This window comes from Aspergillus thermomutatus (assembly GCF_002237265.1).
Source record: "Aspergillus thermomutatus strain HMR AF 39 chromosome Unknown NODE_9, whole genome shotgun sequence".
NCBI lineage: Eukaryota > Fungi > Ascomycota > Eurotiomycetes > Eurotiales > Aspergillaceae > Aspergillus > Aspergillus thermomutatus.
Window position 1 is genome coordinate 2,821 of NW_020798057.1, and position 27,338 is coordinate 30,158.

Consider the following 27,338-nt stretch of genomic DNA (forward strand, 5'->3'; position numbering starts at 1 on the left):
ATGACGATACTCTGAAAGAGTCCAGAGAAGGAAATGACGTTTCCACATAAGCCATTCATTGTTGTTAGTGGTGAGCGTGGACCAGGCAGTATGAGCCGGAGAGAACTCTATAGCTGCGGAATGCTCATTGGCAGATTTCCATAGAGCGCTTTACTCAAGAATCATAGAGGCTAGGACTACCTTCTAATGCCAAAAGGATTACCAAGGTCTATCAACTGTGATAGTATGGGATGAATTCCACTGCATGACTATAGAGCTTGATCGTCGCCAGGGACAATATCAAGTGCCACAGCTAGACCTATTCGCTGGTTTCAGAGATAATATGGCAGAATTGAAGATTCAGGAAATGTGGAAAGCCTCCAGTCCAAGTATCTTTAGTCCCTCTTCCACCGTGCGAAAGTTTAGAGGCAAAGGTAAGCAATGTGTACTCCAGGATTTGCAGAAAGCTTAACCCCTTGAATCACCTACAAAAGCCCCAGTGCAGCGGCAGCGACAGCCGCAGCAGCAGCCTGACCGAGTCCCATATTCCCCGAAGCAGCGTTCACAGCGGCAGCGTTCACACCGGCATCACTCGCAGGCGTCTGCGTCGCTTTAGACGCCGTCAACTTCTCCACGCCAGCAGTCACCACAATAGGCGTATACCAAATGTCATGGGAGGAAAAGGTAAGCGTCGCCGAGGATGTGGTGAAGGTTTTTGCTCCGAGTGCCGAGACCTCCACCCTGGCGGACATTGAGCATACGGCCAACTGGGTGGAGGAGGTGATGTCGCAGTCTTGTACGACAGTGTAGGTTTCCTCGACTCCACCCGCCGAGGCTGAGTAGACTGCGCTCACGGTGTAGGTGGATGGGCCCTGGGTGATGGTGAAAGGGCTGCAGAGGGCGCAGTGAGCATTGGGGGGATATATGTTTCCCTCACACCTTATGGCGAGAGTGGTGGCGACGGCATTGGCATCGACGATGCTGGCCTCGACGGCGTGCAGAGGAAGGGTTGTAGGGCCGGCGTTGAAGACTTGGACTTCGGTCGTCTGCGCGGAAACAGTGGCAGCCAGACCCGCGAGGAGGATAAAAGCAGAGTGCATCATGGGCAGTTTGATTGAGCAGATTGTGAGCAATTGTAGCTGAATTTCTGGGCTAGGCAGTAATGAATGTCAAAGCCGACTGCGCAATGCGCTCTTCTTATGTGTGGGATGTGAGCATCGGGAACCATTCTGCCTAATGCAGACAAGGGAATCCCCGAAGACAGCACATTGTGTTACATTGCGCTGAGATGCAATACCATTTCCTTTTGATTGTTCCGGCGCTTGTCAGATTAGGCTACGATATGTAGTATAGTAGGATCGACGAATTCCATGTGGCCTAGCCTTTTCTAGTCGCCATTAACAACCGACTACGCCACTGCAAGGCTCGCACCATGGAGTACAGCCTCAGAGGCCGATAGGCGGGCGAATGGTCCGGTCCGCAGAGGCCGAAGTATCGTCTGTCTGTGCTACAGGGATGACGAGAGTCTGGAAGGAGTAAATCCGGACGAGGAACTTGATTGAGTGACAATAGCCATGCATCGCATTCAGCATACACTCTGTTGAGTTAATTCCGCTAGTTAGCCCGAGTGTAAGTATGATAAGAAGATGGTAAAGGAATGCAAAATAATCTATGGTTTGGCTCAGTCGCATCAAACCTAAGGTAGATTTCAGTTCTCTTCTCACTGCCACATCCATTCTGATCTGCATGTACTGATAACTGTGCTTCAGCACCGTCTCCACAATGCTGTGACACTTGCTACTCATGAGCAAAGGCTGACTACTTCTGAACCATAAGACACTTTCACTGAAGAAGCGTGTGCAGTGAGGAGGAGACAATGTTGAGCTGTTGAGCTTTATTATGGGTGAATATCACAGACTTACTCTGTTCGAGGTCATATGAATGCCATACAGAACCTCAGCAATGGTGGCAAGAAATCCAGAACCTGACTCTTGAGCTGCAGAAGCCATGATATAGACTATAATTTCTAATCTGGTGAATATAACTAGAAATGGAAGTGTATCTGCCAGGATACCGAAAAATCAGCGGAGAATATCTCAAAGCAAGGACAGAGAAGCCTAATTTTCGCCCACAGCGGTTGAATGTTTTAGTGGTGACTCAATACTTTTGATTAGAACGTAGGTATTAGCAACTACTATAAGATATACAAGCGAATAGCTTCAAAAACGAGAAGAAGAATCGTTGTGGCACCTTTCCAGTCCAACGAAAATGCGAACAACAGCAAGACCATGCATTCCTCAGATGCTCTCAGGAGACTTGAAATTTTAATCTGCCTCGGTGGAAATGAGAGCGAAAGGAAAAAAACCTCAGAACGCAGTTCAACAGTGTGATCAATCAGAGTGAAACTCCTGATGAAAAAAGATACGAACATGCAAAAAAACGAGGTCTTTGCTCAAACTCCAGCAGTTGAGAATTCTCGAATAATAATACCACTAGGCCAAAAAGGCGTCCGGAACATGTACTCATCAGTCTAGGGTTTCATATCCATAGTCATAGTGGTATCTTATTCCAACAAGAATGGATATCGACTCAGCGAAAGTGACCCACGGGACATACGCTTTTCGAGGGTGTCTGGTGTCGTACCTGATCACAATGTAGAGCGGAGGCCGATGCCATTCTTGCATGTCAAAAACAACCCGTCAGGTTATGGTAGTGTTGTTCATCCATGTGTCTTGCAAGTGAAAAACTCGCGTGAGTAGCGTGGATTCTGTAGCAGTTGCGCAAAGTGGATGAAACAATCTGCACACTCAGCGTCGGTAAAGGCTTCGCTCTTGTAGGTCGAAATATGTTGCCTGGCTTAGCAAATGTCGATTTGTGGCGCCTCGGATGATGTTCGGCGTCAGTTGAGTTCGCAGTTGAAACCAATAGACTCAAACATCCGCTTCTGTAGCCGATGGCTTGCCATAGACCACACGGTCTAGGTAAAAGTGCTGATTCATGGCTTTATGACTGCGTAGCTTCCCATGTTTGATCCTCCTTGTTGTGACGAGAAGGCACGTTGCCATCTGCTGCCCCAGCATGCTCGGATGGTTTAACATCAGTTCGACCCGTTGGCATCATGACTTCCCGGTAAAAGTCTCCGTTGGATTGTGTTAAGATCCTACCATACTCGACTGGAATTGCAATTGCAGAGCTGAAAGCCAAGGGTATATCTCGGGGAACGCCATCGCAGCGTAGTTGTTCCAGGCAGAGTCTCTCTTTATCCAGCCTAATGATGTCATTTGAACTGTTCAACTCAGTGTCAATTCAAAGCGATAGGAAATCAGTGTGTCGGTAGATCAGGTGGCATGCTTGCTGAGATGCGATTGCCGACCTTTCCTAGTATTGGGCATAGTAAGCCTCCTCGGATCGCCGATATGGTGACTTGAGGCTATTCTTCACAGTGATGAGTTCAGCTAACAAAGTTCCAACAGCAGCAATGAATCATCAATGAATTCGCAGGGCACATGGTCATGCTCTCTAAAGGTAGGGATGTGATGCGTCTGTGCACAATCTCTCCTCCTGATGGGTCCCGAAGGCTCGCGTCCATGGTTGTTCCTTCATTATCTAGTATGCAGGAAACCACCAATCATCGGTGACTTGTCATGCTGGGCGCGTGAAGTCAAGATATGCTTCCGGCAGTGTTGTGAAGCTGTTCAAAAAGAGCACAACCCTCGAGTGTCATTCGAGTGCACCCTTGCACGGTTGCCAGTTGAACATGCAGAGAAAGACTTCATGGGGTTCTGCATTGCAGTGCAGAAGTACGACCAGGGATACTAGAAGCTGCCATGGCTCTATCTCTGTCGTATCTTGATTACGACTGCCAGCTCCTGGAAGTCGAGACTAGACGTAGGCGACCCCAATCAGTCGAGTGTGCAATCACCCGATGAGCACATAGAATCTGCTAATGATCGTCCATATATCGAGCGAGTTGCCATAAAGTCGAAGAATCATAGGATTCTACATTGCCGCGTATCGACGCTGAACGCAGTGAAGAGTCCATCTGCAAAAGCCGTTGGCCTTGACTGTTCGACGCTTGTATCCCTTGTTCTTGAGAGCCCAGACCAGTCAACTGGCGCACTCTGACTCTCCAATCCTGAGATTTAGTAGGCGCAGTCTGTTATCCATGTGGGTGAAATAGTCGCGAGTCTCCTTCTCTCGCATTCGACTTTTAGCGGACGCTTCGCCAGATGCCTCAAATCGAGGATGCATCAAGTACATTCCCGGACTCCGCAGTGTCATGGTCGAGGATTTGAGGCTGTCTTTTGGTGGACAATACCCTCAGTGTTGATTGGGAAAGGTATCAAGAGTGTAAGCCCATCCTGTAAGATACGTAAAATAGGTGGTGCAAATCATCATCGAATAGATAGCACAGACGCAAGAACAATAGTGATGAAGCCTGTTTTCTTTCCAATTCTTTGTGCAATCTGAAGGCGAATCTGATAGTAATCGCAATACTCTAACATCCTTAGATTGTAGCGCCATTGTTGATAACGGGCTGGCCATGACAGGAGTGGAAATATAAAGGTGAGCCTCTCCAGAGCATTCAATAGTGGCAATGAGCTTCGTTTTGACAGAACATGTTGTCAAACACGACATGGAGAAGTAGGACGAAACTCAATGAAGCGCTGCTAGCATGCGGTCTCGCACCGTAGAGTTCGCCATATGAATGGAATCAACTCCAAACTCTGTGCCACCCACAATGGGATGTGGATCGGTATACCTAATTCCGCCTCTTGATGGCCGTTCTATTCAGCTGGAAACTGACTGCTGAGCAAAACTGCTCCAGCGATGGCCGTCGAGTCCGTCGAGTCCAGCAGTCAATAAGTACCAATGCTGTTTCCATCGATGTCTGCCTTCACATGTCTTTGCATCCCGACGAATCCGCTGAGGAGGTCCTTTTGCTCTTCATCCATGATTCTATGCCGATGCATTCGGGGCATCCTCTTGACTCCGCAGCAGCATAATCAATATTCCGAACTTGTTATTGCTGAGTGACATTGTTCTTTATTTGATGCTTCCGGACGCGATCAAATTCGACACTCCGTGAGCGTTTCAAATGCCGCAGCATAGTTGATCATGGAACCATGGAACAGTAGGCGTCGTAATCAACGCTTGTGAATCAAGACCTTTTAGCCAATTCCAGGCCCAGAACTAGAAGAGCACACCGTGCCTCCAGAAGTTGGCCAGCCTCGAAGCACACTCCAAGGTAGCTGAATTTCGGTTCGTTCAGAGAAATTGTCAGAAGCATCTGTCCCGTTCATGCTTGACTCCATTCCGCCGTCTGCAAAGCTCTGCCGCAATCTCGGTTATAGGCGGATGGATTATCGACATCCCATACATGCTGAGATATACTCGATGCAATGCCCAGCATCGTTATGTGAGCATTGATGGTTTGCGCGTCTATCCTTGTCGGAAGAGGTTATGCACAAACTTCACGAGTTGTGCCGAGTAGAGGAGATACTTCCTGTTGAGGACACTCGATTGGTAGGCCGACTATCAGCTCCAGACGATGCAGGATATTGAATAATAATACCACTAGGCCAAAAAGGCGTCCGGACGATGTACTCATCAGTCTAGGGTTTCATATCCATAGTCATAGTGGTATCTTATTCCAACACAGGAAGACCATCAGTGCGGCGCTGGGCGTTGCTTCGTCTTCGGCATCAGGAAGATCCGTGGAGTTTGATGTTTGGATCTTTCCCCTTCTGGTGTCGAGGCGCTTGATGACGACCACCGACGTTTGGGCTGGGTTGCTTCGCTTTCTCCAACGGGCTTTCTTTGGTGTCGATAGCCAGTTTCTGACCAACAATTTGAACGAGTAACGATTGCAAGCATGAAGAAGACACATTGGCTAGAGCGTCGCTGCTTGTTCAGTGATAGCTGGAGCGGGCTTTGGCGGAGTTGCTGGAGGCCAACTTAGGGGGGTTGACTCCATTGAGGCATCCGCTGCTGCTGCGACATTGGTATTGTCGGTGCCCCTGACTGCTGACTTACAGGGGCCTTTAATGAGCTCGTTGGCGTTGGCGTCAGCGGTCGATATCTGCTGGCCTGGTATGGCAAATTTCCTCGCATTGCTCCAGCGAAATGAACTAAACAGCGCAAATAGCCCCAGCTAAATGTCGATGGTGAGTCACTTGATGAGAACCGTAAATGGATCCTTGATGCAGCCATGGAGGGTAGAACGCAAGATGCGATGTATGGCGTAGTACTGAGTACAATCACAATGCCATCTTGAGCTTCTCGAAACTGAAAATAAATGAAGAGAAAAAAAAGATCCGGTAGAAAGCATCGATGATCCGCGGGGGATCACCAACTGCACCATGACTCTCCACGACCAGGCCAACGCCACCTGGGCCATGCTCGGTGTGAGAAGCGGCGCATGCTTGATGACCATAACTGAATGGTACGAATAGTAGCGTTGGAAACCGGCCAGCAGGTCGTAGCGTAGGAGGACTCTGGGGTCGATTGACGGAATCGAAGGTTGCTCGTCCGTCAAGGGCACGATTGCTTCGTCTGCGAGCCTAAAACAACATATCTCAGCGTGTCCTTCTCTGGTGTGGAGGGCGTCTTACCTTTCTTTTGTTTCTTTCCCTTTTTTTGGGATTTTCCTTTTTTTTTTTTCTTTTTCCACCACGCGGAGACCAAACCAGGACAGATCTGAAAATCAAGTCAGCTTCAAGTGAAGAAAAGCGTGCAATAGTCCATACCGAAACAACCTTGATACTTGATCACATTCAGTCAATACTGGGTGCTGTACAGCACGCTCAGTTTTCCAGCAGACGCTGCGTGTTTGTGTAAGCCTCAATGACATTAAACACAACAAGGCGAGGCCTTCTCACCTGCAATCAAAAAATGATCCTTTTCAGACGGAGGTTTCCTTGTCCAAGGTGTCCACATTGGGCTTCTGCTAAGGCTGCCGATCCAACAGCTGCTTCTGCGTCCTGACCGGTTTTTCCGCAGGTAACTGCCCCAGTGCAGTGCACTCAGCCTTGCAGCGATTTGGTGGAGCGTGGATTGAAGCAGCAAGTCCAACCGGTCCCAACTGTCGAAGTAGGCGTCTCAAGCAATCCGGTGTTCTGATCGGCAGAGAGAAGAGCATGACAGAGAAAGAGGAAGATGTCTAAGGGTGGCCGGATGGATATTTATAACTCAGCTTGACCACTGAAAGCGTTGATATTCACGTTGGTATACAGGGTTAAATTCACGTTTTGTAAACAGAGTGAGTTGAAAACAGGAGTCTTGATGTTTTGGTTCTGCTTCACTATCGCCATGGCGATGGTGTCATCTATGTAGTGACGGTCTACTATAATCAGGAACCTTCCGTGAATATCATTAAGTGATCCTCTACGTCTTCATCTCAATATTAACGCTGGTGGAACTGGCAGGCATGATCTTACTCCACCCTCCGGGAATGTGACATGAATATTCACGGACATGCTATCAAGATCATCACCTCATCTTCATTCTCCTGTATTCACGTTGCTCTCTAAGCGAGAACTTAGCCTCGCATCTCATCACATCGCGAGATATAAATACCCCTTCTCATCTCCCTCCTTCTCTCCCCTTCTCCTCCATCCATCCATAAGCACTCTCACTATCAAGCTTCTCCTCAGAGTCAATCTTCGTTCATCACTTCTCAAAACAACAAACCTATTCCACAAACAACAGCCAAGATGGTTGCTATCAAGAATCTCTTCAACGCCCTCCTGGCCACCGCCCTCATCAGCGGCACCAACGCCCTTCCAGCCCCGGAGGCCATCGGAGACGTCGTGGACACCCTCAACGTCGCAGCAACCAACTACGACCACCTGCACAACGCAGTCAAGGCCTTCAACGGACAGGCTGCCCAGTACGCCGCCATCACCAACAACGAGGCTGCCGTTGAAGCATCCGTTCAGCGCGCCATCGACGCCGCTCATGCCACCCTTCCTCTTTCCGACGAAGACAGCAAGTTTGTGATGCAGGCTCTTGCGAAGCCTTACCCCGAGTTCATGGGCAAGCTGCTTGGTGATATCGTCGCCAAGGTGAGTCGCCGTTTGGACTATCATTATGATATACATGATGGGATGAGACTGATGTTTGGAATAGAAACCCCAGGTCAACCAGGTTGGCAAGAAAGGTGATATGCTGCGCATTCTCAACAAGCTGAGCGTTCTCTCTGCGGAGCTTCCTGATGCTCTTGGGGAGAAGGTGGATGCTAAAGATGCGGAGTTGATCAAGGGTGGAGAAAAGTGGGTTCAGGGATTGTTTGGTGCTGCTATCAAGGCTTACACTCAGTGAGTCGTTGACACGGGACGTGGTAGGATGTGATCTGGATAATGTAGTTGAAACTTGGAATCATTGGAGATGGTGTCATGATCATTAGGATCACCTGCAGTTCTTATTTAAGACTGCGATGAACGAATACATTGGTTTACGACTATTTGATCCCATCGAGCACAGTAGATTTTTTTCAACACAGTATTCAGAGTCTCTCAATCCCTCGCTCAACGAGAATATACCGCGTTGTACAACAGCCTTGCATGTGCGCTGTTATCCATCGGCTCTCCTCTCAAATACAGCGCATCAGTTGGAGACATGGGCTATCCGTCAGTCTCATCGAGCACCAGCCGCGCAAGTTTTGGTGCCCGTTGAGCATCCGATAATAGCCCTTTGCGCCGCCTCCAGTCATGCTGTTGCGGACATAGGTAATGCGTACACGAGTGGAATAGATAGAGGGCTCATAACCCATAATTTACGCACGACAATTATGAGGTGAACAGGGAGTGGTGAGTGGTAAACAGGATGCTGTTGACCTTGTAGTGAAAAGTGCTCAGCCTTGGTCGCAGTGTATTGGGTCAGACGAGGAGTCTAGATAGATATCCTCTATGACAGACATTCATTCGATAATGGCGCAAATCTCATTCTTCTAATACATGCGACAGGCTCCACCAGTTGCTCAATTCGAATAAACGCTAAAAAGTCACTTTGAACATCGGATGCATCCGAATCCTCTTTCCATGGTAGTAAAACACCACAGGGAGCGGCAGCATCGCCAACGCAATGAAGCCCAGCATCGAATTCCCCCATCCCAGCCCTAGTCTCGTATACATCGCCGGCCCCGCCAGCGGCAAAAACGCCCCTACCAACGATCTAACCACCGTCATTGAAGCCGTCACAGAAGCCGCATGTTCACTGAACGCATCGACGAGGTATGTCTGGATAGGCAGGAAGGACGCTAGCATGCCAAATCCTACCCATCCAGTCCCGACAATAGGCATCATCCAGTGTAGCTGTTTCTCGGCGGACCAGCCGTACCAGAACAGCCCGATAGGGACAAAAAGGCTTCCCGGGATGAGAGGGGGCATGCGAAATTTAGGCTCGCGTACGCCGTTGTTTCTTTTCGTAAGGTAGATGAGGATTTTGTCTGAGATGGTGCCGAAGATGAGGAGGCCGATAAGGGAGCCGACGCCGATGCCGAGGTAGGTGAGGCCGGCGGCGCCTTGGGAGAAGTGGTAGGTGGTCTGGTAGACGGAGGTAATGGTCGTGAAGAGGAGGTAGAGATAACCGTAGACGATTCCTGGTTCGGTTAGGAGTGTGAGTCTGAGTGGATGAGCGTACATACCGATGTAGATGGAGAAGATCGCCACGATGGGAGAGAGAAAAAGCATTTTCGTTGGTCGGACAATTGACCGGATGAAGTCGTCTCTGGCGCTGATGTTCCGAGCGAGTTTAGACCGTAGCTCCATGTTACCCGTCTCTTTCCTGAGCTGGTCGACGCGTCGTTGGAGAAGAACCGGCTCGTAGCTCTCGGTTTGAAAGAGGAGCGAGAGTGCAAAGACCGCACCGGCCTTGGCAACGATTAGATGATCCTTTGCTTCTATATCAGAGAGGATACTAACTGCCATGGAAATGACCCAGAATATCCACCTCCACCCCGCGGCTTCGGCCAGATATCCCCCGGCAATAGGACCAACCACCGGCCCCATCAATGGACCCATTGAATAGATCGACATGGCTGCACCTCGTTCCTCTGGAATAAATAGATCTGCAATTGAGCCAGCACCCAGTGTAAGCGGACAACTGCCAGCTATTCCAGCAAAAAGCCGGAAAGCCAGTAAGGAACCAATATTTGGGGCAACCGCACACGCTATATTCCAAACGATGAAGACGACATTGCAAGCTTGATAGATCCGAAGACGACCGTAGATCTCGGATAAGGGTCCGAGGACAAGAGGCCCAACAGCAAATCCAACCAGGTAGATCGATACAACAAAGCTGGCCAACGACTCGCTGGTGATATGGAAGCTCTCGATGACCAGCCCCTGGGCGGGTGCTACTATCGAGGAAGCCAACGGGGTAAGGAAAGTAAGGAAAGCAACGCTAGTCACATTCAGCCATTTCCGCTTCTTGTGCCAGTTGACTGGTCTGGCAAGGTCATCGGGCCCGTCCCAGTCGACTAAATGCGAGGTGACAAGTTGTGTTACGAAGCAATCTGATGGCGGATTTTCACGTTGCACAACCAGGTTCTTTTCCAGATCGGAAGAACTGGTTGACTTTTCGCTGCTCATTGCACGCTCTCACTTTGGCCAGTGCATTGGGCACTATATCGATCCAGTATACACAGCCGAGGTCTTTTTCGGGTAAGTGACAAGATGAGGCAGTGTCAATCTATGGGAGAAAAGCACAACGTGTCCACAAGGAAGTAAAATCTGGAAACTCATACAGCTTTATTCATTGTAATGTAGCGAGCATAGAAATCAAGACGGACATCTTGTCAATCCCATGACAACGACGCTTATAAATCTGTCCCCGCTGTTGACCATCTCCTCCCCCGCCTTTTCCCCAGTGCGGAATCAACCGATACCCACCTGGATGAGTGGTATAGTATTTTAATCCCTACAAAGCCATTGGTTCAAGAACAAGTTATGGCAAAGATTAAAAGGCCGGACGATTCATTATCAGGGTTTGTGCACACTTTTACCCCAATGTGGGCGGGGGTTGTCCGATTCATCGATGCCGATTATCCGGTCAGTGTCGGTAGCTAGCACAAGATCGTGACCGAACAGCAATAGAAGGGGAAAGCTTTAAGGGCTAGATACAGCTGGTTACAAAAACGGCGCAAATGTTTATACTCCTGGAGAGTCTCTGGAAGCCTAAGGCTAAGCTGTAGTTGGAAAGGACATGGAATAGCTATTTTCTCTGAAACTTAGTGGTAATCAAATTGCTGTACTGTCGCTGTGATATCTGGTTTATTCATTACCTACTATCTCTGTGTATTCTTGAGGAGGTACCTGACAAGCTGGCGGTCCAGGCTGATTCCATTAAAAGGAGCAAAAGCTTAGCAACTCTCTACCTGACCCTTATATTATGATTCCTCAGATGAGGTAAGCATATATAAGAACGCTCAATCGCAACCATCGTGGCACCACTTTCGATCTGGCTGTCTTTGTCTGCTCAATTAGCCCGCGTCTGGCACAGTGAGTGCCTAGAGAGAACATAAGGCATGACCACATTGCACACAATTGTCACAAAGGCTGAGACTCATTGGTCCAATCCCACATTGACAACAAATCCATAGGATATCTTTGCAATCAAAGTCGATTTCCAAAGGCTCACAGGTTATGCACATCAACGAGGCATACCACGGTCCTGCTTGAGCAAGGAATTGTGCTCGGCGAATAAGTCCACTTTCCCCCATCTGCATAATATCATTTTGCGATGGCGTTGGCTCAACCCTGGGAAGCTTCAGTATATCTTCCAAGCTCAGTTCGCCCAAGGTCCCACTCTGCACGCTAAGATTGGATTCAAGAAATCAATTGATATAAGGATATAGGGGCAATAAACTCACTCGGTGTATGCTTTTGGACTCGTCTGTATTTGGACCACAGGAATAATGGACAGTAGCTCCTTTGCATAGGCAGCTGCTACCGCTGCTGCATAGGGCTGCCACAGTTTGTTCTTATGCGAGTCTGCATAGTCGCAGATACCGCGTATTACCAAGCATTTGAAGTCGTTCATAAGTCCTGCCGCCTCCATCTCAAAGCACAGAATGTCACCACCGAGGTCGCCCACGACACGGTCTCTCATCAAGCCCTCTTTGATTACTTGATTTCCTGAGGCGATCAAGCCATAGTGGATGCGAGGATTGTTTGATGAACGGGGTGGACGAGGAACTATGTGTTCTCTGCTGCAATTAAGGCATGTCTCGTCTGGATCCCCCATATGTTGATACTCTGGTTCAAAAAGAACGTCATACTCCGAACCTGGGTAAGAGGGTCTGGTCCTTCTGGTAAACCGCGCCGTAATCTTTGCCAGATGGAGCGGAATACGAGTGTCGCCGATCATACGGTCTGCTTCCAGATGCGAGATTGCTGCTAGTAGAATGGATGGTGGTTTGTTCAGAGCACCGGTACGCTGAAACCGATTGCCACTGGTGGCTTTACCATGGTCATACTGCACAACTCCACCAAAGGTACTTGTTGGCTTGCTGACCACAACGTCACCAAGTCTGATATCTAGATCTCTGTCGCTCGGTACCCCGCCCCCAATACCTACTAAAAGGGTGAACCGGAGTTCGGGGAACGTGTGAAGCATGTGGGTTGCAACCAGAGTCGCAGAACAGATGCCATAAATGCCGAGCGGCAGACAGGCAATCACTATATTATGACCATAGAGTTCTCCCAAGGTATAGACATTGTGATCGTTTGGGGACTGAGGCAGACGAGGATGTATCGTCTCTAACATCACTTTGCATGCTGCCATCTCCACCGGCAGCGCGCATATCCATCCGATAGTATAATCCGCGTGAGATCTTTGAGTTGTGGCCATTTTCTGTTTGACGATGTTTGATTTTGTTGCTCAGCGACTGTGAGAATTGAAAGATGGACTGTCTTGGAGCCACAAGGCTAGGCTAATACCCGAATGGCTGCGGCGGTGCGCAGCAAGAAACACAATAGTTACTTACATTTGGCAAGTAAGCCTTGTTGAGCTGGTGCATGGTGGACACTTCTAATGATGAAGGTTGAGCACTGGGGCTATTGCTTGGGTTGGTCCACGTGTCTGCGATAAGACCAAGTGACAGTTGAGCTATACCATTTGAGGTTAGGTCATACTTGCTTATCCGAGTCACATGATTGGTCCATTGCTGATGTCTCAAAATAGAAGAATTTTCTGCCGCATATCGCTCACCCCGCGTGTTTCACCGCCCCCCGCCTACAGAAAAATTTCCGCCGAGTCGTTGCATCGCAAACCTTCTCGCTGCTGGGTACCAGCAGTCACCAGCTGTGCTCCGGGCAATTGGTCTTGAGATTAGTCAATTGCGATTTCCTTTTACCTCCATCACCCCATCATCATTTGATATTGACAGTCTCAACCCGTACCATTCGGTCAAACGCCGTCACAATGGCCCAAGAACAGATTCCGTCGGCCACGTTCGACACGATCCTTACTCTGGATTTCGGATCGCAATATGTAAGATGAGGGTTGCAGCATACACGGGGATCTGCGCTAATAGATTAGACCCATCTCATTACCAGAAGACTGCGTGAGATTGGAGTATACAGTGAGATGCTGCCATGTACTCAGAAGCTGGCCGACCTTCCTTTCAAGCCCAAGGGAATTGTGAGTCATACCTCAGTCCGATGCGGGCGAGGGACATTCACTGACGAAGTTTTCTCAAGATCCTTTCCGGTGGCCCCTACAGTGTATACGAGGACGGTATGCGACACAATGCGACAGCATGACTAAGTTAACCTAACGACCTTTAGGTGCCCCCCACGCTGACCCTGCGGTCTTCGAACTCGGTGTTCCTGTTCTTGGAATCTGCTACGGTCTTCAGGAAATTGCCTACCGACTTGGAAAGGACAACGTTGTTGCCGGTACTGCTCGCGAATACGGCCATGCCGACCTGAACGCCAAGAGACTCGACAGCCAGGGACACGTCGACAAGCTGTTCGCTGGTCTGGAGGAGCACGTCAAGGTATGGATGAGTCACGGTGACAAGCTCGTCAAGTTGCCAGAGGGTTTCCACACCATCGCTACTACCGCCAATTCGGAGTATGCCGGTATCGCACACGAGACCAAGCCTGTTTATGGTAATTCCCCAATCGGCGCGCACCCCTCAACAATATATTGATGAAGTCACAGGCATTCAGTTCCACCCCGAAGTTACAGTATGATCCATTCGCTCATTAGTCGCCGAAGTGAACGCATTTCTGACAAAGAACAGCACACCCCTGATGGAGCTAAGCTCCTCCGCAACTTCGCCGTCAACATCTGTGGTGCCAACCCCAACTGGACCATGTCCAAGTTCGTCGACCAGGAAATCCTTCGCATTCGGAAGCTGGTCGGTGAGACAGATCACGTTCTTGGTGCCGTTAGCGGTGGTGTCGACTCCACCGTTGCCGCCAAGCTCATGAAGGAGGCTATCGGTGACCGTTTCCACGCCGTCCTTGTCAACAACGGATGCATGCGTTTGAACGAGTGCGAGACTGTTGCTGAAACACTGAACAAGCATCTTGGTATCAACCTGACTGTCGTTGATGCCTGCAAGCGCTTCTTGGATGGCCTCAAGGGAGTCACTGACCCAGAGAAGAAGCGCATGTTCATCGGTGGTACCTTCATTGACGTCTTTGAGGAGGAGGCGGAGAAGATTGAGGCCTTGGCCGAGCACTCTGGTGCCAAGGTCAAGTGGTTCCTCCAGGGTACTCTCTACCCCGATGTGATTGAGAGTATCTCATTCAAGGGTCCTTCTGCGACCATCAAGGTTTGACGCTCTCCCTCGTTTAGGAAGTCTATTGCTCATACGTTTTTCTAGACGCACCACAACGTCGGTGCACTGCCTAGTAAGGGCCACTAGCATGTTCAATTGCCTGACGTCATTTACTGACTTGTTACAGAGCGTATGATTGAGGGACAAGGAATGAAGCTCATTGAGCCGCTCCGCGAACTCTTCAAGGACGAGGTTCGCCAGCTTGGAAGAGAGCTCGGCATTGCCCACGAGCTTGTTATGAGAGTGAGTTGTCCACCATTCGTATGTACTTCGCAAAATTGCTGACGGTGTCAAAGCACCCTTTCCCTGGCCCTGGTATTGCCATTCGGTAGGTCCCTCGGTTCTTTCGATGATCTACAAAGGTTCGCTAGATCTAACGAAACGGCAGCGTCCTGGGTGAAGTTACGCCCGAGCGTGTCGACATCGCCAGAAAGGCCGATCACATCTTCATCTCCATGATCCGGGAAGCCGGTCTGTATGACAAGATCTCTCAGGCTTACGCTGCCCTGGATCCCAGCAAGGCCGTCGGTGTCATGGTGCGTATAGTTGCATTCCTTGAATTGGGATTCATTCTGACCCATTTTGCAGGGTGACAAGCGCGTCTACGCCGAAATCATCATTCTGCGCGCTGTTGAGACCACTGACTGTAAGTTGACATTTGGAATCGATGAAGATTTTGTACTAAGGTATATCAGTCATGACTGCTCGGGCCTTCCCCTTCGAGAATGAGTTCTTGAGCAAATGCGCTACCCGCATCATCAACGAGGTCCACGGTGGTAAGTTCCATTCTTCTTGATAGTTCTTCAAACGCAAGCTGATATGCTACAGTCTCTCGTGTTCTCTACGACATTTCCAGCAAGCCTCCTGCCACCATTGAAATGGAGTAAATGTTTTATGATATATAGAGCGATACAATCGGAATGGAGTTAGATGGGTTATAAAATTACAAGGCTTTTCAAACACAATGAATATCTCGACCACGAGAGAATGAAACGTGATTACAGCGATTAAGCTTTTTTCCCTTGACTTTAGCCGATTTCCGGAAGGGTTGAGTATTGCTTACTCCTCATGACAAGATCGAAGCTGGAGCTCCCCAGTCTCCAATACGTCAAATCAAACGCAGCTCGGCCTCCTTTTTGGAGGGATGCTCCACTTTATTCCATTTTCTTTTTCTTTTCTCATCATTATATCTGCTCGCTGTGCATCATCCAGTTATAACACCCAATACGGAGTAAAGCCACCCAGCTAACCAAAAGACCCGAGTCCTCGCGAGAACGCCCAAATCCGAGTTCGATTGTGCCACCATATGCCAAAGTTCACCCACAGAACTGATAACCACCGCTCGAACCCCTGTCCAGACCCTGATACGCGGTGATCGGTGATCGAAACGAAGCCTGCGTTCCAAACCCTACGAGCCCCTGGCCATGAAACTGCTGTAGAGGATGCTCGTCGGATAGCGAGTACTGCATCTGATGCATTGCCATGACGGGGACGGCGGACGGAAGCGGGATACTCGGCTGGATCGGGGCGTAGCTCATGGGGAGGTTGTGCTGCAGGTAGAACGTGTAGTCCGCGCCGGGGAAGAAATCCCCGCTCGTCGACAGTGGCAGTGTACTCTGGTACGGAGATTCCGTAAAAGATGCGTCTTCAGGATGCGTTTGCGTCAGCTCCCTGATCGCAGGATGATGGCGGTGTTGATGGTTCGCTAGTGTCTCTCTGCGGGAGAAGCTGTCCATGCGACCCCGGGTATCATTTAGTCTTCATCCTTCCGTTCTTCCTTGATATGACGGGAGGATGCTTTCTACCTCTTGTGACACGTTCTCTCGGGACACTTGTACAGTTTCGTGCCTGTATGGGTTCGCCGGTGGCGGGCTAGACTCGATGACTGCGAATGTTAGGACGTGGGCATGATATCTTGGAATAGAACATACGTCTGAGAAGGCCTTCTCGCAACCGGCGAAGTTACAGACGTGGGGACGTTCGCCCGTGTGCGTGCGGAAGTGGACGGTCAGCGCGCTGCGCTGGACGAAGCTCTTGTTGCAGCCCTTGACGGTGCAGTGGTACGGTCGCTCGTTGGTATGGATGCGATGATGTCGGCAGAGGTCGGACTTGCGATTGAAGGACTATAAGGCTTACTGCTGTGAGTTTTGATGTTGTTTATCTTGTGTGGTTGGAGAGATGATGATATTGACCTTGCCACAGTGCGGCCAGGGGCACTTGAACTTCCTTAAGCTAGTCCGGAGCATCATCGGTATCATTTCCATGGTACTAAACTGAGTGGTCGGAAACAAATTCCTGAAGATCAGGGAAGAATCAACGTTTAATAATGATCAGAGCAGGGGAAGTCGACAGCTGTCAGTCGGACGCCCTTTGGTACTTTTGCATCTCGACGGGATCATCGACGGAGGGATCTGATAGAACAGCCACTAACTAGAGCATGCATGGTCACGACAAGGTATTTTGCAGTGTGCAAGGCAAGGCAGCTAAGGCTACGGGAATACAGGGGTATTCTCAATGATTCCCCAGAAGTGTGAGGTATCTTATCTCAGGAATGCCCCGCTGAAGCCACACCGGTATGGTGGCGACTAAAACATGGGCCAATGGAAGCATGTGCAATTTGCAGAGAAAAGCATGCTTCCTTATTCCTTAGGCAGCAGATGCGCGATTGGAGTGTAAAAGCTTTTTAGAAGACAGGCGCTCGGGCTCGAGCAAAGTGTTGAGCATCCTGGGTATGTTGGACCCTGTATATTTAATGACACATAACGGACTATGTCTATATTCTATCTTTTCGTCCCTGATGATCTATGCGGCGGACAAATTTGGAGATGGATATTCTCTAGTGAACGAGAATATTCCAGAGTCGGGAATATATGCAGGCAAAGAAAGTTGGCCTCATCAGCCAAAGTGCGAGGAGGGAACACCTTCTCTCCTCTATCACAGATCTCCTTTTGGTATCTCTTCCACAGCCAAAGATCTGCCTTCAGTTTGGATATCTAGGTCTGCTGTCAATTTTCTACTCCGTCTTTGACAGTTCCGGGTAACGGTCCCACCAATGAAACTACGGAGGCTCATACCAGTGGAAAGTCAATCCTTTTAGGAAAGAGTACAGTCAACAAGAAGTCCTATATTGACTTTGTTTTGGATCAGTCCATCAAGCCGCACGGCGATCTATCAAGCAAGGAAGTCAAATCGGCCCAGCGGGTGCGACCAGCGCGATTATGTCGAATCCTGCGCTGCCTCAAGTGGGACTAACTTTTGAAGAATTGGCAAATGGGCCGAGAGACAACAATCAATCTCGAACCGTTGGTCGAGTCTACACATGCTAGTTCATGCAGCATGACGCATCTGGACTTCTGGAGATATCGAGCGAGTCTAGAGCCCAGCTCACGCACACTAGTCCATAATGAGGTGGAACTCATGATTCATGGCGATTGTAGGCGGATGTCGATCTCTGATTCTAGCGCTTGGGGCCTGAGGATTTTCCTCTCGCGCCTTCTCCTCGACATGGTAGTGGATGTGACCAATGTGATAATCTTAGGCTCTCAAGGTACCTTATGGCGCATCCCTCATGGAATGGGGGGTTTCCCGGTAATCATGCCATTAGGGGTGTCTCAATTCGGCCGTTTTTCTCTTGGCAGTAAGTTGCTAAGGCTCTTCTGAATAGGAAGTTGTACTCCGTACCTTTGTCATTCACGTAATTGGTGGGCTTGAGATATATCACTTTTCACTATCAGGGGAGTATTGACGAGGACAGCATCCATGACTCAGGTACCACATTCTTTACTATGAATAGGAATTTCAAGTCATTCTAAGAATGAATGGATGTCGCCATTGCATTTGCAGCCCTATCGACTTGCGGGAAAGGAATCCGGGACTACATAATAACCGCAAAAGTACATGCTGTGGAGAATGAGATGCATACAGCATAACAAACCCTAGATTGGCAACACAATAGATGATCATCGATTGCCTCCTACCAAAATAGTAAAGAGGCTCATTAGCTGAGATCCACAAATAGTCCACCAATGGAACTATCTCTTCTCTATGACGACCTATGTTGGAGAGTAGGAGAGTCTTGGCCCGTGGATGTACTCTGTAGCCTATCTATCTATGGATAGTATCTATATTTCGAAAATGACAACCTTCCAGATGCCTAAATCCCGAGTCGGTGCAGATCCCGACCCCGATCCCATGTTAGCCAGATATCAATGGCAACATTACGCGTACAGAAGCAGGTCATTCAAAAAGGCTTTAGTATCTCCTAGTTCAGGCATTGAAGAAAGCTCTGATCAACTCACCCAAAGCGTCATAATCATATATCGAGGACGCTAGTTGAGGCTGGTGAGTGTTATGGATCTACGATTGCCCCATCATGAACCCCATTATTGTCAACCAGCCACATTTGTCCATGAACGCACGCTGCACGGAGTAGGCCAGAATGAAACATTCAGCATATTGGACTGTCGATCACTCCTTGCATATTTGGAATTGTATCAATAGTGTGGCTGAGCGGCATGGTGTGGCTGAATCTCTCAAGCCTCGATTGTGGCTGCAAGCCTGCAAGCCAGCGTCATGGACACGTTTTAGCAGCTGGAAGGAAAAGGAAACTGATGATCTTATTGATGCGGTCTTAGGAAATACTGGAAAGGACACGAACTATAACATTCATGCAGCATGCTAATCCTTACTAGGCAATCTAGGCGAAGCCATCCACCACTTCCAACTTATCAAGCATAGTCTCGGCTGAAAATCGGATTGCATGTTGATCGATAGTATCCCTGAACTTGCGGATGACGCGTTCGATAGCCGACATGCAAATCCAACGATAGCGTTCTCGGACAAAGGGAACTTGATGTGGCGTGAGCTTTCAGCCCCATGCAAGATTAGGTTGTGATCTACCGGTGTGTGGCTGTAGATCGATCTCACAAACTGTTCCTTGCTTTTGTCAATTCCGTGTAGTTCCTGGATAGTGACGGTGGAGAACGATGCTAGGAATATGTCTGAGACAATGCTGGAACTGGTCAATTCCCGGTGTAGGCTCGTGAAGGCTACGAGCCGAGGTAAATCATGAACCCACGTTTGAGTGTTCAAAAGTTTTGTTGGTGCTGGCCCTGACAGACAAGAAAGGAGCCACCTTCGATGCTTGAATTGCTGCTATCTAAGAAAAAGACAGGAGGAAGAAGCAAAGCGCATTCACCTACTAAGTGAGCCTCAATGAGGTCTTATCAGAGCTAGCTCCTACTACCGAGACAGCCCCCAGGTTCGATTGATACCATTGGGCTCAATTGTCAGAATATTAAATGACAGGTCTGTGAAGGATGGATGTCGAAGTGAAGCTTTATTATCCTAAAACGGTATGACACTTGCTGACTCGCATGATTCACGTAGTTGCCCTTGCTCTAACAATCTCAGTGGATCCGTGATTCGCCCTCACACCCTCATAACATAACAATGCTAATCAACGAGAACAGGAGCCTGTCCCCACTCATAGATCACTTGACCACTCCTTACATGTTATGATATGCTTTTGGTCACTCACCCGCAGGCCTTGCCCTCGAACCTCGACGTCTTCGTCTGCGTTCCCTGGCTGCCTCCTGCATCACTCTTTGGTGCGCCTCAAGCGCAGCGCAGGTCTCCTCGGCCGGTGTATCCAGCGCTATATTGGCTTGTTGCAATTCCGGAACAGTCACATACGCCCTTGGAGTGAGGGGAGGCGCCGGCCGCTGGAAATTCCTTGGTATCTCGATTTTCGGACACGGCGTGGGTAACGGCGCCTCCGCTAATCCGGGGGAAACCCTCCACACGACCGTGACGACATGATAGTCCAATTGACCCGGTCGAACCTCATCCCTCAGCCATCGCTGTCCATTTAGAATAGAACTCCCTGTCCACCTCGACACCGACATATCAGCTTTATCAGCCGTCAGGAACTTCCCATCCTTCCGCCGGAAGAACCACTTCTCGGCCGCCTCGTTGGCAATGTACTCAATCTCGCCCTTGCGACGCTCGATACTCTCAAAGTCCATGCTGAAGCGCGTGACACTTTCCGGAAAGCAGATCTGATCCACCCACCGCGCATCAATGTAAAGAGGAAAGTTATTCTCCCACCACCAGAAATCCGTGTACCGGATCGTCAGCGTGATGCTCTTGGGGTAGAAATGCGTCATGTCAAACAACCCCTTCATCTGGTGGCCCTCCTCGAGCGCCCAAAGCTGCGCGAAGATTCTGATCCTACCGGCCTCGATCTTGCCGTGCGTCTGGTGGATTAGGTCTAGGCATTTCTGGAATGCCGTTGGGGAGAGTTGTCCCGGCGCTCGGTCTTGCGATGTTAGGTAGAAGGAGTGCTCTGCGTATGCGAACGGCATGAACCAGGCTTCCTGGTAGACCCGTTTACAGGTACGGAGGAGCTCTGTGTAAGTGCGGTGAGGGGCATCATAGCCCGGCCGTGTCCAATACGTGTCTTTGCTGTATGGGCGGTTAGTGTCCTCGAAGGCGGCGAAAGCGAAGGCGAAGATTTCCCGGCGGATTTCCGGGGGTAATATCGAGAATAGTAAGCTTTGGTTTTGATCCAGGTATGACGCGAAATTGGGAGGATGGATATCTGGTTCAGCCATTGCGATGATGGTAGGGTGTGATATGGACAAGAATTCCAAGGATTTGACAGCGCTTTTAAGCTTTTGGGATAATGTGGGGAAAGCCTAAAGGCCATCGCAGCCTGATGGGAGCCTGCGGTTGCCTAATCTCACCAAGCAACATCAACTCTGGAGAAGACATTCATTATATTGTTAATCGCGTCAAGTACAATGTTAACGGCTCTCCCAACAGTGCGCATCAATGGCAATCAAGCGATTAAACAACTGATCTCTCGCTTTCATCCCCGTCAAATGATAAGCCTGCTCACTTTCGCTCCCTGAAATAACCAACCCATCCGCAGCCTCTTTACTCCCCGCCGTCAACTCAACAATCAGCTTCCCCTTCCAACCCAGCCCTTCCGTCTTCTTGAGCTCTGTAATATCACTGACACGGATCTGAAACAAAACAGATCCCTTCTTCTGGCTTTCCAACCTCAAATCATCGATCGACGCAGATTGCGTCGTCGTGAAATACAGCACGGGCGGTTCCTGAGTCGAGTCAATCACAGCCGTCCCGCGCTTTCGCTGGAACTTTGCTTCGAATTTGAGGGGACCCGTAGGCGCCGCGAACCAATCCTTCTTTGCCAGGAGTTCGAGGAGGGTTCGCGTGTGTGCCGAGTTGGCGATGCGCATGGCGCGGTCGAATGCACCGTGGCTTTTGATTGCGGTTGCGATTGTGCGGCGGACGAATCGGAGGACTTTGAAGAACCCTTTTCTTGGCTCGATCTGCTGGTCGGTGTGTAAGTTTGCCGAGTCGGTGGCTTCTTGGTTGGTCAAAATTCCGTTGGAGGCGATGACGTTGCGTGGTTTGCGGCGGATGAGCCATGAGGATTCCTTGTCTTCGGCGTCTGGTGGTGCAGGGAGAGGAGAGGAGTGGATTTCTCCGAGGCGTAGCAGGGTTAGTGTCAATTGCGCGTTGGTTGGGACTCCTTTGAGGAGTGTTCTATGCTTTATTAGCAGGGAGCGATTTCTAAGAACACTGGACATACTTTCGCAGGTCGAGGTATTCCCTCCAGTTGGGGATCGTGCGATTGAGGTAATCTACGCTGTAATCAATGACGGGGTCTCCAAAGAAGCCCAGACCGAGTGCAAAGGAAGTAGCCTTGATCATGAAATTGCTCGACACGACAAGCGATAGCAGACAAACAGAGGCCATGATTCCCACCAGACGTAGACGAGGGGTGTATGTGGCGAATGGAGGCGTGGGTGAAAGGAGACTGTGCACATTCTATCAGTGCTACCCTATGCTACTCATGAGGAGAACGTACTTGCAGAACTTCTCATACGTATCCGTAAGGTCGCTCATCATCCGCATCATCTGGTCTGTAGCATTGGCTACCTTCCTCTTTATCGGCTGCTGCGTCGCCTCTGCAACGCTCTCACCCAGCGTCTCTGTCGCATCGGCAACATCTTCGAGACTCTCCGGTTCGGCGACCTTCACAGCATCTTCAGGCACAGCCTGTCCGTATTTACCTGTAGCACTTTTCATGGCAATGGTCGCGACTCTATTGACAAGATTGTGCGCCTCCTGCTCATCAGCTTCTCCTTTGTGCCTTTCCGAGGTCTCAGTGGCGCTGTCCTGTTTTCTGGGCTCTCCAGTTGCCAAATCCTCTAAGTCGGAAGACGGGAACAGCGCCTGACGGAGTGGCGCACACAAAATCAAGGCAATCAAAAGTCCTGATATGGTAAAAATGACGACGTCAAACAGCCAGGCAATAAAATAACCCTGCAAGCATCAGATTCAATTACATCCTGGACAAATTTGCGTCATCGCTTACTGCACACAAAATCCCCGTCCGTCGCGGCTCTTTCCACGACCGTAGCCGGGCGATATGGCCGCAGAAACACACGATCCCAATCACCACCGACGTATAGAAACGCTCGATTGTGATCCGGAGCTTCTCCGGAGGAAACTGCTCATCCTGCGCCCTGTTCAGATCGAGATCTTCCGAGGCGGTGTTGGCTGCTGTTTTGACATGATATATTTGCTTTCGGGGTCAACACATCGCGATCGCACAGACTGTCAATGACTTACTTTGTTGAACCGTCGGATGAGCATCCACAGGTCTTCATCTGACAGTCCCAGCGTTAGAGTTCCTGCGGTAGCTTGAGAGGCTGGTTTCGTGCGATTTCTACCAGCATCGAGCCTCTGGACTGGTCCCGTTGGTCCTGGATCTGAAGGTGGGGTAGCGGCATCTCTATCTCTGTCGCTAACTCCATCTTTGAAATCGCCTGGCATATTTATCTGGGACATGCTGTGATGAGGTCGTTCAAAGCAGGGATGTGTAACTCTCAACGTTCAGATAAGGATCGAGGACCAGCCTTGACCCAGACGATCATCCACGGGTCGCACAACGGGCCTTGCGTGTGGGGGCGTCCACACGTCATCGGCCTGAAAATCCGGGGATTCGTCACTTGGAAAGGGTGTTGAAGTTTATTAATTTCAGACTGATCTGCCCATTAGAATATAAGAGTGCTACCTGAAATAGATGCTATCTCTTTTCTATCTAAAACTCCAACTCTGTCCTGCATTGTCCACCCGTCTATTTATAAACCGGGCCGAGATGTCGATCTCCCAAAGCAAGGGAATGTTGCACCACACTAATGACTATGGCTTCAATAATTGTCTAATATCATAGAGACTTCTAAAATCGCTACTTTGCAGGATAATCATTTTTAATCCTCTCTTCTTCGCGATATGGTCGAGTTTTCAAGTGGTTTCCTAACACAGCCACATCAGTACAAGCACATCTCTGTGCATTACATTGACCGACATATGATTAAATGCTATATACCTCGCTTATTACAATATTTCCCCTCCATTTCCTGCTTTCAAATATCTCACTCAGAGATAAACATAGCAGAAGGGCCCACCAGTCGTATCCAACAGCTGCCGGATAGTCTTTGGTGGAGCCAGCGCACTGCTCATATCGACGATATCATTGAGGGTAGCGTTGGGCGGGTTCTCCACCAGACCAGCAAGAACAGTCGGTCCCTGCACCACGTAAGTCCGCTTCGCGGGGTCCTGATTCTGCCACGTCCAGAAGGCACGGTCGATGGCGGCGTGGTGGAGGAAGAAAGCAGGGTCACCCGGGGAAGCGAAGAAGTCCTATTGCATACACTAGTTAGCTTGTCGTGTTCGACCGGAATGGAGGAAAGCCGAATACATACACCACCAGGATCACCGCCAATGGTATAGTGGCCACCGCTGTGGACACCCAGAAAGCCCTTGGGGAAATCGCCCTGCATGGTAGTCTCATAGTCCCAGATGTTGGTCTCGTTGACGATCAGATCGACCACCTGCTCGGTTGTCGTCCATTGCGCTGCTTCCTTGGAGATATCACGACGGAGACAGCGGGGGTTGTAGTTCAGTCCGGAGCCGTTCTGAGCGACGATTCCGGGGACCTTGAGACTGGGAAAGACGGGGCCGAGGTTGACGGTCCAGCTGGAAATCCCGATTGTTAGCTTGTAGTCCTGTGTCACTGGGTATTCCGATGCCTTACTTCGTGAATGGGCCGGAGAAGACACAGCCACCTCCATTTCCTGGAGTCAGAACGATACCGGGAGCAGCCTCGGTACCATTGTGCGGGACGTATGAGCCGTCTCCGGACATACTGTAGGCAGAGCCGTCGAAGATCGGAGAGCTGAGCGGGTCATCAGCGTATTTGTTCCAGGCCCAGTATGGCTGGTAGCCGGTGTAACCGCATTCATTGCGCAGGGCTTGCTCGTAGGCCCAGGTAAAGTAACGGTGCCATGTCAGAAAGTTGCCCTAGACGTCTGAAATTAGTCTCCGGCATTTTATCTGGACGTTTCGAAACCTACAGTGCCGTGGATAAACCATGTCTGGTTGATGTGGACAGCGACAAAGTCATCGTAGCGATTCCGCGCGCCAGGAGCAAATGCGGGATCCAGCTGAGCTAATTTCGAGGGCTTGGAAGCGAGGCAGAGCACAGCATCAATGTACTCTTTGCGTTCGAATCTCGATAGAGACCCCCTATCAATCCAGCGTCAGTGAGTCGAGTCCAAATACTGCAACAGGTGGATACCTACCATTCTCTGCGCACCGTAGCGGTAAGCGGAGTGCATGTCTTGCTGGCGTCCGGGTTGGAGTAGTGATAGAGGACCTGGTTGACGAGAGCCTTTCCAGCGAGGACATCCCACTGGTCAATGTCAAAAGCTGCAGTGGGCGTTACTGCAGCCAAAGCCGCAATTGCTGAGAGGATTATGAACCGCATACCGAAGCTCCTCTGATTGACAAGGACAGGTCAAAAAAGGTTGAAGCGGATGATCAAGAAAGAAGAAAAAGAGGAAAACTTTCGCTTGATTCCAGGCTCCTATTTAAACGTATCGCTGGGAGAAAACCATGCTGGCCAGCGTGCATTAGTTGGCACCGAAGCATACGAATGTCAGCTTGGACGCAGCCTAAGGGGAAATTAGCACTGTTGAATGGGTCCAAGACTAGAGACATAGATCTAGAAGCTATTGGCAAGCAGACATATTTAGCGTACGATAAGTGCACGTGGGAAGCTGAATTGCTACGTACTGCATACTCCGTACGAGATATGCATAGAAGCCTTGTTCTTCGATCTTGATTATCCGTCTATTGCATTGAACCTGCAACCATGAGAATGCCAGATGCTTACGGCAGTTACAGCAGTCAAGGTAGATAGTTCAATTTTTGAGATTGAAGAGGATGGACTCCCCTGTCTTTTTAGGGTTGCGGCCGACTTGCCACTGTTAGCAATTGAATGTAACGACAATCAAGTAGAGGCAAGACAATCCACAATTTACGGGGGTACATCTTCCGCTTTCCGACTTCTTAGTTCCTACTAGGTATTTCGGGCTCTTTGATCGCACTGACTCGTTCCTCTTTCCTCTATTGTTCTCGAGCATAGACCCGCCCAATGACGGGGAAAGAGAGTTCAACGATGGGACTATCTCAGAATGGCAACACATTTCCAGAACAAGTCCTTATCCCGGAGAGAGAGCTTGGGCTTGAATTCCAAATGCTTTCCAATGCCTCCGGAGTCCGGACCTTCAAGTTACGACTTGCCAAGGTGAGGCACGGCACACTAGCCTCGAGGACGACTCTAGTAGCGGCGTGTGGCACCTTTCCATACAGACCATTTGCCCCGGACGTACTCCGTATAGCATTCGCCTAATGGACCAACGAACCCTGATTGACAGGGTTCTCTATTGGCACTAAGCCTAGAATGATGAACGTAGTGGTAGATTTTCCCGTGCCCTCTATCAACCCTTGACGGTTGCTATTCTCCTTCGAGGCAAATCACCCGCTGCTAGTGGAGAATACTCCGTAATATCTCCGGCTCTATTTAGCCGACATCTCATCGACAAGGTTTGTGAAACCTGACCTATAATGATCATCGACGATGAATGGATCGAAACTGGCATCGGGGCCAACGGCTCTGGCTCGGTGGACTACTCCAGTTGAGTTTATGTCAAGCGAGGGCTGCCAGCTCAGCATTGGTATTGCAGTCTGGAATAAAATCGACCTTTCCGCATAAGAACAAATCGTGACTATGCTTCTATCTCAAACTTGACTACTGCGACTAGTCCGGCTACAGACTACGGAGTACAATGCTGCTATTATTATTATTACGTGTCCGAGCCAGCTTGGTGCACGCCGCGGAAATTACTCAATTATCGTGTCCGGTGTAGGCTGGTCTGCCTTTCATTTTACCGGAGAAGAGCTAATTTTCTCCGTAAGAGAAGTGATAAAAAAGTCTTTTGCCTTTGTCAATCCGCTTTTATGAGGCTACCCAGCCGTTCCTCGCTACATGGTATGAGCTATGGAACAAATCCTGTGTCCAAATGACGGGATTCAAGAATCATATTCATGGGCTCCAAAGGAGAGTGTAATTTTTCCGCGTCCAGTAGTCGTCTCTCTGGAAAAAGCAACAGGCCAGATTTTT

At 49.6% G+C, this 27,338-nt stretch overlaps 9 protein-coding genes across 9 annotated transcripts; 2 read left to right on the top strand and 7 right to left on the bottom strand.

Annotated features, from left to right (window-relative positions):
• Positions 1-464: 464 nt before the first annotated feature.
• CDV56_100693 (putative GPI anchored cell wall protein) lies at positions 465-1,079 on the bottom strand (the record flags this gene model as incomplete). Its single annotated transcript, XM_026754312.1, has 2 exons — positions 465-870; positions 919-1,079. 2 exons carry the CDS (start codon positions 1,077-1,079, stop codon positions 465-467), a joined length of 567 nt encoding a protein of 188 aa, XP_026618313.1.
• A 6,615-nt stretch (positions 1,080-7,694) lies between these two features.
• On the top strand, positions 7,695-8,301 carry CDV56_101769 (cell wall mannoprotein 1 family protein; the record flags this gene model as incomplete). The annotated part of the gene is made up of 2 exons (XM_026755388.1): positions 7,695-8,045; positions 8,110-8,301. The coding sequence occupies 2 exons, from the start codon at positions 7,695-7,697 to the stop codon at positions 8,299-8,301; spliced, it is 543 nt and encodes a 180-aa protein (XP_026618314.1).
• Positions 8,302-8,975: 674 nt separating this feature from the next.
• On the bottom strand, positions 8,976-10,571 carry CDV56_101954 (MFS transporter; the record flags this gene model as incomplete). Its single annotated transcript, XM_026755573.1, has 2 exons — positions 8,976-9,580; positions 9,626-10,571. The coding sequence occupies 2 exons, from the start codon at positions 10,569-10,571 to the stop codon at positions 8,976-8,978; spliced, it is 1,551 nt and encodes a 516-aa protein (XP_026618315.1).
• A 1,276-nt stretch (positions 10,572-11,847) lies between these two features.
• On the bottom strand, positions 11,848-12,831 carry CDV56_102344 (5'-methylthioadenosine/S-adenosylhomocysteine nucleosidase family protein; the record flags this gene model as incomplete). Its single annotated transcript, XM_026755963.1, has 1 exon — positions 11,848-12,831. The coding sequence occupies one exon, from the start codon at positions 12,829-12,831 to the stop codon at positions 11,848-11,850; it is 984 nt and encodes a 327-aa protein (XP_026618316.1).
• A 573-nt stretch (positions 12,832-13,404) lies between these two features.
• On the top strand, positions 13,405-15,660 carry gua1 (GMP synthase (glutamine-hydrolyzing); the record flags this gene model as incomplete). The annotated part of the gene is made up of 13 exons (XM_026756165.1): positions 13,405-13,473; positions 13,522-13,623; positions 13,683-13,719; positions 13,770-14,096; positions 14,149-14,174; positions 14,231-14,767; positions 14,819-14,846; positions 14,901-15,016; positions 15,070-15,101; positions 15,162-15,309; positions 15,362-15,419; positions 15,469-15,549; positions 15,602-15,660. 13 exons carry the CDS (start codon positions 13,405-13,407, stop codon positions 15,658-15,660), a joined length of 1,620 nt encoding a protein of 539 aa, XP_026618317.1.
• Positions 15,661-16,089: 429 nt separating this feature from the next.
• Positions 16,090-17,037, bottom strand: CDV56_102884 (C2H2-type zinc finger protein; the record flags this gene model as incomplete). The annotated part of the gene is made up of 4 exons (XM_026756503.1): positions 16,090-16,501; positions 16,579-16,658; positions 16,705-16,896; positions 16,966-17,037. 4 exons carry the CDS (start codon positions 17,035-17,037, stop codon positions 16,090-16,092), a joined length of 756 nt encoding a protein of 251 aa, XP_026618318.1.
• Positions 17,038-20,304: 3,267 nt separating this feature from the next.
• On the bottom strand, positions 20,305-21,387 carry CDV56_103372 (uncharacterized protein; the record flags this gene model as incomplete). Its single annotated transcript, XM_026756991.1, has 1 exon — positions 20,305-21,387. The coding sequence occupies one exon, from the start codon at positions 21,385-21,387 to the stop codon at positions 20,305-20,307; it is 1,083 nt and encodes a 360-aa protein (XP_026618319.1).
• A 192-nt stretch (positions 21,388-21,579) lies between these two features.
• CDV56_103492 (uncharacterized protein) lies at positions 21,580-23,644 on the bottom strand (the record flags this gene model as incomplete). The annotated part of the gene is made up of 5 exons (XM_026757111.1): positions 21,580-22,348; positions 22,395-22,622; positions 22,674-23,131; positions 23,184-23,393; positions 23,441-23,644. The coding sequence occupies 5 exons, from the start codon at positions 23,642-23,644 to the stop codon at positions 21,580-21,582; spliced, it is 1,869 nt and encodes a 622-aa protein (XP_026618320.1).
• A 606-nt stretch (positions 23,645-24,250) lies between these two features.
• Positions 24,251-25,640, bottom strand: CDV56_103774 (tyrosinase family protein; the record flags this gene model as incomplete). Its single annotated transcript, XM_026757393.1, has 5 exons — positions 24,251-24,514; positions 24,577-24,850; positions 24,909-25,174; positions 25,228-25,399; positions 25,456-25,640. 5 exons carry the CDS (start codon positions 25,638-25,640, stop codon positions 24,251-24,253), a joined length of 1,161 nt encoding a protein of 386 aa, XP_026618321.1.
• Positions 25,641-27,338: the final 1,698 nt, after the last annotated feature.